Source organism: Elephas maximus, chromosome 11, assembly GCF_024166365.1.
Source record: "Elephas maximus indicus isolate mEleMax1 chromosome 11, mEleMax1 primary haplotype, whole genome shotgun sequence".
In the NCBI taxonomy this organism is placed as follows: domain Eukaryota; kingdom Metazoa; phylum Chordata; class Mammalia; order Proboscidea; family Elephantidae; genus Elephas; species Elephas maximus.
Genome location: NC_064829.1, coordinates 89,063,945 through 89,078,956, shown reverse-complemented (window position 1 = coordinate 89,078,956; position 15,012 = coordinate 89,063,945). Strand labels below are relative to the sequence as shown.

The 15,012-nt window shown below is 48.2% G+C and overlaps 1 protein-coding gene across 1 annotated transcript; it reads left to right on the top strand.

Annotated features, from left to right (window-relative positions):
* The first annotated feature begins 11 nt into the window (after positions 1-11).
* LOC126084986 (zinc finger protein 17-like) lies at positions 12-12,048 on the top strand. Its single transcript, XM_049899835.1, is given in 7 exon segments — positions 12-1,027; positions 4,394-4,432; positions 6,139-6,225; positions 8,287-8,413; positions 8,929-9,027; positions 9,717-11,777; positions 11,780-12,048. Coding segments are annotated over 7 exon segments (2,772 nt in total). The 5' UTR covers positions 12-844; the 3' UTR covers positions 11,956-12,048.
* The last annotated feature ends 2,964 nt before the right edge of the window (positions 12,049-15,012 follow it).

Below are 15,012 nucleotides of genomic sequence, written 5' to 3'. Positions count from 1 at the left end.
CGGAAGTCCAGTTCTAACGTCTATGGAACGAAAGGAAACGCCTCTTTCCTGAGCCTTCATTGGCCCAAAGCCACCTGGTCGCACGACGCAGAGTATTCGGGGTACTGTAGTTCCCCCGGAAACACCGGTGGCATAATGGTTAAGTGCTAAAGCTGCTAACAAAAGAGTGGGCGGTTTGAATCCACCAGGCGCTCCTTGGAAACTCTATGGGGCAGTTCTACTCTGCCCTATAGGGTCGCTATGAGTCGGAATTGACTAGACGGCAACGGGTTTGGGTTTTGACTTTGGTAGTTCCCACAGTGCGTGAAGTGGGGCGCCCCTCCTGAAGTCCAGGGCCACTGCTAAACTGTACAGCCAGAGGCGTTGGGAAATGGCATCCTGTTTCTCTGAGGACAAGGCGAGGCTTTGCTTCCTCTTAAAGGGGTTGTGCCCGTTTCCTGGGAGTGCACTTTACTGTAGTCTGTAGCCAAAACCAAAAACCAAACTTCTTGCAGTGTAGAAGATTCTGACTTATGGTGACCCCAAGAGTTACAGAGTAGAATCACCCAAATATTTGTTGTTATGTGCCGTCAAGTCGATTCCGACTCACAGCGACCCTATATGACAGCCTAGAACTGCCCCATGGGACTTCCTAGGCTATAATCTTTGCAGAAGCAGATCGCCAAGCAGCCGCTGAGTGGGTTCAAATCGCAGACCTTTCGGTTAGCAGCCCAGGACTTAACCACTAAGCCACCAGGACTCCTTCTATTAAGATTAAAGCTAAGAAAACTATGGAGCAGCTCCTGAGCCGGAATGGACTCCACAGCAGTGGCTTTTCCGATCCACCTCAAAGTTTGTCGTTCGTATGGGAACTACATTACCCGAAAGGCGATGCGCTGCGCAGCAGCCGGCTGAACCAATGAAGATTTTTCGTGCGTGCAACAACTGCCAGGGCGGGACTTCCACTGTTGTCATCGGGGCGACGTTTAGACTTATGTCGAGTTCGCGAGCGCCATCTGAAGCTCCGTCGCGCTGCGTTGCGCCTGAGGTAATGGGAGCGGGAGCCGCGAAAGGATGTGTTTTCCCCGTTACAATAGGGGCGGGCCTGAAGGGCGGTGGTGGTGGCGGCGGCGTAGCCCCGAGTGACCGAGGGTCCCGCCCTGGTCGCCCTCCGCTTCAGGCCCAGCTCGGTCCACAGGCTCGTGTGGCGGCCGCCGCGTTGGTGGACCCGCTGCTGGTGGGCGTTCTGCTCCCCCGGCCCTCACCTGCCTGGACCCCCGAACCTAAAGCCACGAAAGAGCTAGGCCCACTCAGGTTCTGTTTGTTCAGCCCCGGTGCCCAGTACAGTGGGGCGCTCGTGGGTGGGGTCCCCCTTCCTGACCGCCAGCGGTATGCAGCATGGGAGAATGTTTTAGGAAGAAGGACCAGCACGTGCGAAGGCTTGGAGATCTCAAAGCTGAAGTCTCCTGTCTGCAAAGAACGGATTTTGAGAGGAAGATTCCCACGTGGAATGGCAGCCTAAGCAGCGGGACCTTCCTTTTGAGGGAGCTAGTGACCTTGGAGGGTTGTGAAAAGAGGAGGGACTTGATCTGTGTTTCCCAAGGTTTCCCAAAGGCTGTTTGGGGGTAACAAAAGGAGAAGGGAAGTCGGGGATGATGAGGGCAGAGGCAGGGAGACCTGTGCAGAGAGATCTGGACTACAGACTAATAAAGAGTCCTGGGGACTGGACCATAGTGGTGGCAATAGAGGGGGAAGGTTGTTGTTGTTGGGTGTCTTCAAGTCGATTGGGACTCATAGCCACCCACGTGACAGAGTAGAACCACCCCATATGGTTTTCTTGGCAGTCATCCTAACAGAGTCCTGGTGGCAAAATGGTTAAGGGCTCAGCTGCAGACCAAAAAATTGGCAATTCAACTTACCCAGCGGCTCTGCAGGAAAGGACCTGGCAATTGCACCATCATGAAGACAAGGACCCCATGTTGTTCTTGTGCCGTGGAATAGATTTTAACTCATAGTGACCCCATGTAACATTGTACAATTGCTGCATAGGCTTTTCTAGGCTGTAATCTTTAAGGATTACAGGAGGGACGAGTCCCTGGAGAAGGACATCATACTGGGTAAAGCCGAGGGTTATCGAAAAAGAAGAAGGCCCTCAAGGAGATGGATTGACACAGTAGCTGCAACAATGGGCTCAAACATATCAACGATTGTGAGGATGGCGCAGGACCAGGCTGCCTTTCTTTCTGCTGTACATAAGGTGGCTATGAGTCAGAGCCGACTCCGTGGCATCTAACAACAACAATCTTTATGGGAGCAGATCACCAGGTCTTTCTCCCGTGGAGCCCCTGGGTAAGTTTGAACCATCAACCTTTTGATTTTCAGCCAAGTGCTTAACCAGTGAGCAACCAGGGCTCCTACAGAGGGGGAGGAGGGGTCAAATCGCCAATGGATATTAAAAACTGAACAGACAGAATTTTCTGCCTCATCAGGTGTGGCTGTGAAAGAAAGTAGGGATTGAGAGACCATCCCGATTTGTTTTGTTTTTCTGAATATATGGGAGGATGCAGATGGGAAAGTTGATGCAGGGAGTAGGTTTCAGGGAGATTCTTAGAAGTTGGGATTTGGACATTGGGATTCAGAGAGTGAAAGTGTCACGTGGACAGCTTACTTACTCATGCCTAGAATTCTGGGGAGGGGTGGGGGGTCTGGGCTGGAAATATCCAAGGAGTGGTGGATGGTGGACTGGACCAGGGCAAAGCCTGGGACTCATATTCAGGAGGAAGTATCTTTAGGTTTGTTATTTCAAATAGACCCTGAGGTGAGGGAGGGGAGAGGTGGACCTGGAGGGAAAGGCTGCCTCCAGAGGAATCTGTGGTGCGGAATAGCTCTGTCTGGTGTCTGCAGGAGTGGAGGCCTACTGGGTATAAGAAACTGGGACTAGGTGGAGACTAGTGTGTGGGGTGGTATAGATTGGCCACTCCAGGATCAGCAGGCAGGAATGGCCACTTCTGTGGAAAAAAGGAGAGATCAGCCAGGCACATGGTGCCTAAGCTCCGCCAGCCCTCAGGGCAGGAGGTGTGACCAGCTGGCCCAATGGAAGAGCCCTCAGCAGGCTGGCCTGCAGGGAAGTAGGTAGCAGGCAGCCAAACTACCAAACGTAGTGTCTACTCATTCTCCCCAGGTCCCCAAAACCAAACCTATTTCCATCGAGTTGATTCAGACTCATAGTCACCCTGTAGGACAGAGTAGAACTGCCCCATAGGGTGTCCAAGGCTGTAATCTTTACAGAAGCAGACTGCCACATCTTTCTCCCATGGAGCAGCTGGTTAGTTTGAACACCCGACCCTTTGGTTAACAGCCGAGCATTTAACTGCTGTGCCACCAGGGATTCTCAGGCCCACATCCTTCATTTAATAACCTGTGAATTTATGAAAACACTTATTTAGACACTCTTGTTGTTGTGGGTGCCATGAAGTTTATCCTGACTCTTAGTGACTCCATGTGACAGAGTAGAACTGCCCGATAGGGTTTTAGAAGCTGTAATCTTTATAGGAGCAGATGGCCAGGTCTTTCTCCCACGGAGCTGCCGGGTAGGTTCAAATACCAACCTTTCAGGTAGTAGCCAAAGGCTTAAGTGCTGCACCAACAGGGCTTCTTTGCTTTGCCCTAGACACTTCTTTATTGCTTCCCACAGTCTAAATAGCTCTCAAGTTAATAAAAATTCTTCTAAATATGTAAATTTAGATAAGCAATTAATAGTGTGTGGATTTAGCAAGTTAAAACTATACAAGCATTTAATAATTGTTTAAAACCATAACATACTGCTAAGCACTTGGATAAAATCAAACATCTTACATATCACAGTTTCTTAAATAGTTAGAATGCGTGTAAAAAACACTCATCTTCCAAACCCATCAGTTCAGTTGCACCGAAACCATTGACAAAAAAATGAATTATGTAGACAGTAAGAGACCATATAGGAGTCCATGGGCAGTGCAAATGGTTAAATGCTCAACTACTAGCTGAAAGGTTGGCAGTTCAAACCCACCAGAGGCACCTAGGAAGACAAGCCTGGTGATCTGCTTCTGAGAGGTCCCAGCCTTGAAAACCCTGTGGAGCGGTTTTACCATGCACACATGGGGTTGCCATGAATTGGAGTCCACCCCATGGCAACTGACTACAACAGAGTCCACATGAACGTTGTTTTTCTCATTTTCCAAGGGGCACAGGGACGTCAAATACTTGTCCAAGGTCAAGTTACCTCTTTGGTAAGAGGCATCACTGAGGGCTAAGGCATACTTGTAGACAGTCAGGCTTATCGTTACTCCAGGGTAGGGCAGGTATGAAAGGCCTTGGATAAGGCTTTGGGACCCTACCTTGGTTGCCTGCTTCTCATGGCCTTGCTTTTCCGTAGGTTCCCATGGCTGCAGAAGCACTTACAGACTGTGCAGAGGTAAGTGGAGGGTGTACCAGGCCATCATCCTCCTGGACTTCTGCTTACATGGTCCCTGGATTAAGGGGTTCTGGGCTTCTGTGCCTGCCACTCTCCCTACCCTTCTCAGTGAACACCCTGGAAGGTGAGGTCACCCAAGGCCCACGGCTCTGAATCCATGTCAGGGCTTATATGTTGTTTTTGTTGTTAGGTGCCATTGAGTCGATTCCGACTCATAGCGACTGCATGTGCAACAGAACGAAACACTGTCTGATCCTGCATCATCCTTAAAATCAGTCATTTCTGCGTTTGAGCCCATTGTTGCAGCTACCGTGTCAGCCCATTTTGTTGAGGGCCTTTCTCTTGTTTGCTGACCCTGTACTTTACCGAGCATGATGTCCTTCTCCAGGGACTTGTCCCACCTGATAACATGTCCAAAGTATGTGAGACGAAGCCTCACCATCCTTGCTTCTAAGGAGCATTCTGGCTGTACTTCCTCTAAAATAAATTTGTTTGTTCTTCCGGTAGTCTATGGAATATTTAATATTCTTCGCCAAGACCATAATTCAAAGGTGTCACTTCTTTGTTCTGCCTTTTTTATTGCCTGCTTTGACATGCATGTGAAGCGATTGAAAAGCGCTTAGATCAGGCGCACCTTAGTCCTCAACATGACATCTTTGCTTTTTTACACTTTAAATAACTCTTTAGCAGCAGATTTGCCCAGTGCAATACATCGTTTGATTTCTTGACTGCCGCTTCTATGGACGTTGCTTGTGGATCCAAGTAAAATGAAAGCCTTGACAACTTCAATTAAAGTTGAAGATTGAAGTTGTCAGGGCATATATGTAGATAGTCCCATTTCCGGCAATAAATGGAATGAAGGGTAGAAGATATCACAGGCACAGTGATCAGCATTGAGAAAATGCTTGGGAGGTGAGGCTGAACTGAGAGTGCTCATGCAACCTCAGTTGCCCATTACATCTTTGGAAACAAGCAGGAGGCAGGCCTGAAGTGGCAACCTGGGGAGCTGAGCCTCTGTTCCGAGGGTGGTGGGAGCCATGGAATATTTGTTTGGAGCACAGTAAGGAGGTAATCTGACCCAGTCTTAACAGCTTCCCCTGCTGCAGAGTAGAGAATGGCCTGTGGGGTTGAGGGTAGAGGCAGGGAGGCCAGGTGAGTGTTAGTGGTGGCTGGAACAGAGCAGTGGCTGTGGAGGTGGGAATCGTGGTTGGGACTCTGCGTCTGATTTTTTGTTGTTGTTGTTTAATTTTGGTGAAAATATACACAGCAGAACATACACCCATTCATTAGTTTCTACACGTACAGTTCAATAACCTTGGTTACATTCTTTACATTGTGTCACCATTCTTGCTGTCTCTACCCGTACTGTTTCACCACCATTGACTTAGACTCATCTGAGTCTATTTTTTTATTTAGTTTTATTTCTGGTGAGAATATACACAGTAAAACCTGCTCCCATTCCGCACTTTCTAGACATAATGATCAATGACATTGGTTACATTCTTCATGTTATGTAAGTATTCTCATTATTTCTGTTCTAGTTGTCACTTCTGTTTACTTTATCTTCCTGCCCCCTGACCTTCTTGTCTATGCTTTAACATAGCTGTTGACCCTTTGGTCTTCTGTAGATAATTTTTTTTTTAAAAACACAATATTCAAGGGTGACAGTATATACTTTTTGACCTAAACTGTTACTTATTTTAAAGGTGACTTCAGGGAGTAGTTTTAATCCAAGGTTTGAAGAGCAACTCAGGACCATCGTCTCGGGGACTCCTCCAGCCTCAATAGGTCCAGTAAGTCTGAAATCTTTAAGAATTTGAAGTTCTGTTCCATATTTTTCTCTCTTTTCGTCAGGATTCATTTATTGTGTTCCTGATCAGAGTCATCTGTATCAGTTTTTAAAGTAGGCCCAGAGCAGACTTTCTGATGTGGTGGGTGGGAGCAAGAAGTGGAAGAGTCAGGGAGGGCCCCGAGGTGGTTGGCATTGGTTGTTGGAAGCAAGGAAGTACCATCTGCTGGGATGGGAAGTCAGTGGTGTTCTAGAGATGCCCAAGTGGGTTTGTTGAGTGGGCACCTGGATACACTAGTGTGGAGTCCAGGTAAAGGGTTCAGATCAGAGACACCCACAGGGTAGCTGGTGCATGGGCCAGGATAGAACTGGGGATTAGAGTTAAAAAGGGAATCTTTAGGTCATGGTGGCAATACCTCTAGGGAACAAGGGAGGGAAGTACTAGGGTTGAGGACTGGGCCTCTTGCTTGGACACCTGGGGTGGGGGAGATGTGCTTCACAAAGATGAGGGAAAGCCGTGATCATGGGGAAGGGGTACAGGAGAGGAGGGTCTCATGCATGGTCAGGGCTCCCAAGGGGAATGGACATGAGGTGGCTGCAGAAGCCAAGCAGTAAGTGAATGTAACAATGAGGTCAGCCCCTTCACTTATTCACACCACAATGGGGCTATCAGGCTTTTATTCTGAGCCTTGGTGGGGCTTGGAGAGTGTCAGTCAGGTGGATTCGCTGAGAGTCCAATGGGGTCACCTGGAAGAATCACTAGGCCTGGTTTGGGAGATGTCTTAGCTAGTGGTGCTATAGCAGAAATACAGGTTGGTGGCTTTAACAAGCAGAAATTTATTTTCTCACAGTTTAGAAGGCTAGACGTCCAAATTCAGAATGCTGGCTCTAGGGGAAGGCTTTCTGTCTCTGTCAGTTCTAGGAGAAAGTGCTTGTCTTTTCAGCCTCTGTTCCTAGGTTTCTTGTGGATCGTGTGGAGTGTACCTTCTCCGTTAGTCCTTGCTTGCGTAATCTGCTCTTTTACATCTCAAAACAGATTGATTTAAGATAGACTGTATATTAATACTGCCTCGTTAACATAACAAAAACCTATTCCTAAACGAGATTATAACCACAGACTTACCCCTTGCAGTAAAGTCAATTCTGACTCCTAGAGACCCTATAGGACAGAGTAGAACTGCCCCATAGGGTTTCCAAGGCTGTAAATCTTTACAGAAGCAGACTGCTGCATCTTTCTCCAGCAGAGCTGCTGGTGGGTTTGAACCACTAACCTTTCTGTTAGCAGCTGAGTGTGTAACCACTGTACCACCAGGTATAGGGATTAGTATTTACAACACATATTTTTGAGGGACACAGTTCAATCCATAACAGGAGACAGGTGGGCCTGGAATCCCAATGAGAGTTAAGTGGTGAGAGAGAAGCTGAGACTGGCAAGGGGAGAGCTCTGCAGCCCCGAAGAGGGAGGGGGCCCATGGCATTTGAAATGTGCTTATGGTTCTAGGTGGCTGAGGATAAAGAAGGAAAAGGGCCAGGCAGGGGTGCCTTTGGAACAGGGCTGGGGCTGCCTCTGACAGTGGGGACCATTGGCAGTCTGGGACAAGTTGGGTTTCTGACTTCATATGCCAAGCACACTCTGGATGCCGTGTGCAGAGGGGCATGTAGGGAGGCCAGGGAAGTGTGTGTGGTTTGGTATTGGGGTGGAGGTAGGAGTGTGGAGTTGGAGATGTCGGGAGATGTGGTGCCAACAGCAATGTGCACCCATGTGACAGAGGAGAACTGCCCCTTGGGGCTTCTCTTCTCACCCGTGGACTACGATAGGATCCCAAGTGAATTGTCTGGCAGGGGAAGGGTAGAGTCCTGATTTTAGATGTCATCTTACCTGCCCACCCACCTATTGCTGTGGGCTGACTGGTCAGTGGGAACTGAGGAGAGAATGGGCAGCAGTGAGCTCTCGTCAAGGGGGCGAGCTGGGCAGGAAGACGAGCAGGGGTGGATGATTGGGGGTGCCTGGGGAAGGAGGCTGAATACCAACTCAACATTAACTCAACTGTCCACATCCCGGCAGGGCTGTGTGACCTTTGAGGACGTGGCTTTGTACTTCTCCCAGGAGGAGTGGGGGCTCCTTGATGTGGCCCAGAGACTCCTGTACCATGATGTGATGCTGGAGACCTTTGCACTCATGGCCTCACTGGGTAAGTCCCTCACACTCCACCCCTGTGTCCTGGACTGGGCTTTGCCCTTCCCATTTTTCTTAGGGGCCATTCTGTCCTTCCCAAAGCTGTTCCATGGGCATGCCTTCCTTCCATAGTTTCCTGGAGAAGGCATTGTGGGTGAAAGGGCTGTGTTCCCTACCCGCTTGGCTCCCCCAAGCTGCCTCAACACCTGCTGCTTCAAAGCATTGCAAGAAAGAATTTGGGGGTCATGAGCCTTAACAACTGACCTCATGGATCTCACCCTGCCTAGTGACACTGTGTGGCTCCATGGCAGTTTCATGTCCCAGGTTCTCCCTCCCTCAAACTAACACACACTGAGGTGTGCCCATGCCAGCAGTTAAGGCACCAACATGGTCACTACTTATCTGACTTACTCCTTTAAAACCCTCCTCCGAGGTTCTTCTTGTAATATTTAGTTTTCAGTCCTGTGGTCTGTCATGGGTGGGTCACTCTGTCCCAGTGCTGCCCACTCACTTGTCCTGTCTCTCCCTTAGGACTGGTATCTTCCAGGACCCATGAAATCACCCAGCTGGAGCGGTGGATGAAGCCCTGGGTGCCTGACCGAGAGGCCACGGCCCCAGACATGCCAAGAGGTATTTGGAGGGGTCCTGGCCCCAATAATTGGGAGCTAGGGGAGGGTGTAAACTCAAGGAGGGGCTCAATTCATACTAGGAATCTTTCTAGTGTGCCTCATTTTTAAGTGCCAAGGCAAGTGGCCATGGCTGATTTCCTTCTTTCCTTCCCCAGTCACACACATATCATTTCTATCCTGAGTTCTGACTCAGGCCTACCCCGCACCTTTCTGTCTTCCATGTCTCACCCGTTCCTCTCCACTGATCCCTCTGTAGTGCTCCCTAGCACTGACCTTCACTTAATGTGTCATGAAATGCGCACATATCCTTAAATAGTCCTGGAACACCACCTACCCAGCTAGAGTGATTTTCTTGGGCATGGACACACTCTTCTGCAAAACCCTCACGTGTCATTTATAGGCAAGTCTGGGCATAAAGCCTCTTGGAGAAAAGTGTGTTGAAGGCCCTATTTCTCCTGAATGTGCTGCCCCCATCCTTGTGTCCTTGCTGTTTGAGAGGCCTCTGTCATCTTGTAAAAATTGCCCAGCCCTTGCTGCACAGCGGGCCCTTCCTCACCCTGGCCTTGGCCCTCTCATTCTGCCAGCAATGCCATGGACTCATTACTGGGTGTGTCAGACATAGGTCTTTGGTGTGGCTTCCCCATCTCACCATCATCAACTTGTGCTTTACCAGCAATTCTCTGCTTTCAGGTTATTGGCATGGAGTGGAGGCTGAAGAGGTACCTTCTAAGGAGAGTGTTTCTGTAGAAGGAGTGTCACAGGTCAGGACTCCCAAGGCAGTTCCATCCACCCAGAAGACCCACCCTGGTGCACCATGTAGTTTCGTCATCAAGGAGAATGTGCAAGTGGTTGTGCATCAGGGAACACGTCCGAGGAAGAAACCGTACACATGTGGAACATGTGGGAAAGGGTTCTGGTTCCGTGCAAACCTTCACCAGCACGAGAAGCTGCATGCTGGAGAGAAAGCTTTCAGTAGAGAAGAGGGCCAGTTATCAGTTTTGGAGGGTGGCAGCATTCACCTGTCAGAGAAGCCCATCCAGTGCAGAGAAGGTGGGAAAAATGTCCTGATCAGCTCAAATCTTCCCAAGCATCAGGGGACACACAGCAGGGGTGAGTCTGTGAGCTCTGAGTGTGGGGAGGCCTTCCACACTGGAAAAAAGCATTACAAATGCCACGAATGTGGGAAAGCCTTCAGTCAGAAATACTTACTTGTTCAGCACCAGAGAATCCATACTGGAGAAAAGCCCTATGAGTGCAGCCAATGTGGGAAATCATTTAGCAATAAATCTAACCTTCATATACACCAGATAGTTCACACTGGAGAAAGGCCTTATGAGTGTAGTGAGTGTGGGAAAGCCTTTAGCCGCAATGCTGACCTGCTTCAACACAGGAGAGTTCACACAGGAGAAAAGCCGTTTACATGTAGTGAATGTGGAAAACCCTTCAGGCATAATTCCACACTTGTTCAGCACCAGAGAATCCACAGTGGAGTAAGGCCTTATGAGTGCAGTGAATGCGGGAAGTTCTTTAGCCACAACTCCAGCCTCATGAAACATCAGCGAGTTCACACTGGAGAAAAGCCTTATGACTGCAGGGAATGTGGGAAAGCCTTTATCCACAAGTCAAGCCTCATTCAACATCAAAAACTTCACAGTGGAGAAAAGCCTTTTAAGTGCAATGAATGTGGAAGATTCTTTAGTGAAAATTCCAGCCTCGTTAAACATTGGAGAGTTCACACTGGGGCAAAGCCTTATGAGTGCAGCGAATGTGGCAAATTTTTTCGCCACAAGTCAAGTCTCGCTAACCATCGGCGAATTCACACTGGAGAAATGCCTTATGAGTGCAGTGACTGTGGGAAATCCTTTAGCCAGAGCTTCAACCTCATTCAACATCAGAGAGTTCATACTGCAGAAAAGCCATTTACGTGCAGTGAATGTGGAAAACCCTTCAGGCATAATTCCACACTTGTTCAGCACCAGAGAATCCACACTGGAGTAAGGCCTTATGAGTGCAATGAATGTGGGAAGTTCTTTAGCAACACCTCCAGTCTCATGAAACATCAGCGAGTTCACACTGGAGTAAGGCCATATGAGTGTAGCGAATGTGGGAAGTTCTTTAGCCACAACTCCAGCCTCATGAAACATCAGCGAGTTCACACTGGAGAAAAGCCTTATGACTGTAGGGAATGTGGGAAGGCCTTTAGCCACAAGTCAAGCCTCATTAATCACTGTAGAGTTCATACTGGAGCAAAGCCTTATGAGTGCAGTGAATGTGGGAAATTTTTTCGCCACAACTCGAGCCTTGCTAAACATCGAAGAATTCACACTGGAGAAATGCCTTATGAGTGCAGTGACTGTGGAAAATCCTTTAGCCAGCGCTTCCACCTCATTCAACACCAGATAGTTCACACTGGAGAAAAGCCTTATGACTGCAGGGAATGTGGGAAAGCCTTTAGCCACAAGTCAAGCCTCATTAATCATTGGAGAGTTCACACTGGAGAAAGGCCTTATGAGTGTAATGAATGTGGGAAATCGTTTAGCCAAAACTCTACCCTCATTCAACACCGAAAAATTCACACTGGAGAAAAGCCTTTTAAGTGCAATGAATGTGGAAGATTCTTTAGTGAAAATTCCAGCCTCGTTAAACATTGGAGAGTTCACACTGGAGCAAAGCCTTACGAGTGCAGTGAATGTGGCAAATTTTTTCGCCACAACTCAAGCCTCGCTAGACATCGGCGAATTCACACTGGAGAAATGCCTATGAGTGCAGCGACTGTGGGAAATCCTTTAGTGAGCAATTCAACCTCGTTCAACGCCACAGAGTTCATACTGGAGAAAAGCCTTTTGAGCATAGCAAATGTGGGAAAGTCTTTAGGCAAAACTCCATGCTTATTGAGCACCAGAGGATTCACACAGGAGAAACGGCTTAATGTGGCAAATGTGGGGAATTCTTTAGCCACACCTCCAACCTCATCAACACTGGAGAGTTCACACTGGAGAAAAGCCTTATGAATGCAGCTAATGTGTGGAAATGGTTTATCAAATGGCCCCACCTCATTCACCACCAACAGATTTACCACTGAGAAAGGTCTAATGAATGCAGCAAATATAGAAGAGCCTTGAACCAAAGGTCTTCTCTGATTCAGCAACTGAAACAGCCCTTATGATTCCTGTGAGTGTGAAGAAAGGCTTTGGCCAAAGCATCACCTCGTTCGGTACCAGAAAGTTCAGACTTGAGAAAGGCCTTAAGAGTGTAGGGAATTTGTTGTCTTGTTCAACATAACCTGACTTAGAACAGAGAAAAGCTCTGAGGGTAGTTTTTATGAGTGAGCCATCAATTGCACTTAATCCAAATATGCACACTGAGAAGATTTACTATGAGTGCTAGGTGTGATGGAAGACTTTTGGAGCTGTACTGCATGTTGTCACCTGCCCAGGGACTTTATCAGAGTATGTAATGGCTAGAGTTTGTGCAGAAGCCATCTCAACTCTCCAGCTGGCTGGTCTCCACAGTGTGCATCATTTGCCAACCGTTATTGACTTGTTGGCAATTGGTGGTGGCAGAATCAACCAATTGGTGGTAGTGGAATTGCCAACAAGTCCATTCTTCTAAAAGTAAGAGGCAGCATTAGGGTTTTTTTTTTTTTTTTATTCTTAAATCCATTTACGTTTAGTGTTATTATTACTATACATATAGTTTTATTAGTATAGTTGGATTTACAATTGCCATCATTTTGTTTTCTATATGTCTCACGTCATTTTGTTCCTTTATTCCTTTTTTTTTTTTTGCATTAAGTATTTCCTAATGTAAAATTTTATTTCACTGTTTATATTTTTAGAGTTATTTTCTTTAATGGTTGCTCTAGGTTGCCATTGTCAAAAGAAAAATCTGACCAATCAGTTGCTCAGGTACAGACCTGGGCCTCCAAGACAGAGTTCCCACCTTCTTCTCTGAGCCCACGTCCCCACCACTTGCTTAGGTGACTGTATCCTGGCTTTCCTCTCTTGACCTTCTGAGGCCAAGTCTCAACTTCATATCACAGAGGGCCAAGTCTCTCAGAGGCCACTAGGAAGTGCTAGATAAGCCCACTGGGACACGGGCCAACCAACTAGTGGCTGTGACCCCAGCCTACTTGCTTCTCGACCTGGTTCTCGGCTCTGGGACGTTGGAGATCAGCAAGATTGGCTGCAGCACTCAGGCTGGGGACTCAGAACATTTTTCCAAAGACACTTCCTGTTCTTGGGCCCCATGTAGGACCCAGTCTGCTCCCAGGAGTTCTCCCTAGGTCATTTTCAATGTCCCTGTCTGTCCCACTGGCAGAGGGGTCCCTGCATGTGAGCCGAGCATTCTTTGTGAAACCAGGACCCCATTGTGGAGCAGATCCGAGAGACAGCCCCTCTTCTACACGCCTGTCGGGACAACCTCAGAGACCAGCTGAGAGGGCAGGACTCTGTCAAGATGATATGGCCCTTGTGCTGGACTCTATGGCAGCCCCCACAGCTGAACCCACCTCAACTTTTGGAACCCAAATGGATCAAGATCCTGTACCCCCGGCACTCTGGCCTCCACCCTGATGCTTCACAACCCAGGTTATAGGCTTTGAAAGATTGCAGGGAGGCAGAACAAGCAGGCAAAGAGCCTCAGAGACCTGGTCTTGGAGGACAGAGGGCCATAGGCAGCCCCAAGCTGGGTACCACCAGCCAGCCATGGTGCATGCAGACAAGGAAACGAGTGCAGCCTCTAAAAGAAGGAGGCAGCATTGATTTTTACCAGATGTCAAGGCAGTATCAGGTGTGCAAAGAGGAAGAGCTGTTTAGGAGTCTGTTTGAACACACAGACACAGTGATGCACACCTGTAAACACAGCCCCAAAAGCACAATACTTTTTTTCGCCAGGAGGCAGAATTAGCAGAGACTTCTTCACTTTCTATTTTATAAATGTATATAGTGTAGTATTTCCTTAATAAATAATAGAAAACTTGATATTCAACATTAATTTCTTTAAAAAGAATTATGAAAATGAACATGCACTGCTGTTTTTGCCAACTTGGTTAAAAAATACCAAACCTTTAGACAATATTCCTGTTAATCACAAGAATCGCAGGTGCCCTCTCCATAGGAATCACAGCAGAGGGATGGACTATACCTGAATGGGCATCAAAATCACCTGGGGCGGTGGCTTATTAAAACAGTGACCCTTTGGGCCTGAACCCTGGTGTGTCTCATTCAGCAGGTCTGGATTCAAGACAGAGTTTGCACACCTAAGTAGTCCCCCAGATGATAAGGATGCTGCAAGCATGCCCTTCCAGAAAAGGGGAAGCTCCGTTGTCTTAGGCCCCAGCACACTGCTGGGTATTTGCAGACTGTAGCTCCCTACGGGCTGAGCCCAGAGTTCTCAACATCACTGGCAAGGTCTCTTACAGTGAGCTGAGCAGACAATAGCTGATGGGGCTGGAGATCCAGGCCCTTCCATGCTGAGACCACATGGGGAGGCCCCAAGGTGTGGGAGTGATCCGAATTCCTGGCCAGGGCTCCCACTAAATAAGCTCTCTACCCATCTAACCTTTACTGGGTGACTTCTGGCAGGGGAAGCCAGAGGACAGTGGGACCAGCTTGCCAGACCCCGGAGTCCTCTATGGAGGCCATTTAGTTTCAGGTGGCATTCTGGAATACTAGTTCCCAGAAATGAATTGGGAGAGGGCATACAATGAGAAAGGACCCACCATGAGCACACTGGGATCTTGTACTATTAGCTGCTGGTGAGAAAAACACCCTTTGAGAGCACCTCACATGATGAGATGTTCAGAAGCATTCTCAGTGGGACAAGAACAGCTGGACATTCTGCATTCATTTGCAGGCTGCTGCACTTCGGGCCCAGGTGAAAGTAGAGGGAGCCTAAGCAAGTCCAGCACATCCCCTGAACTGGACTCAGGAACAGCCGAACATCGAAGGAAGAGACTAATCAGACTTTTCTTCCCTGCTTGTGT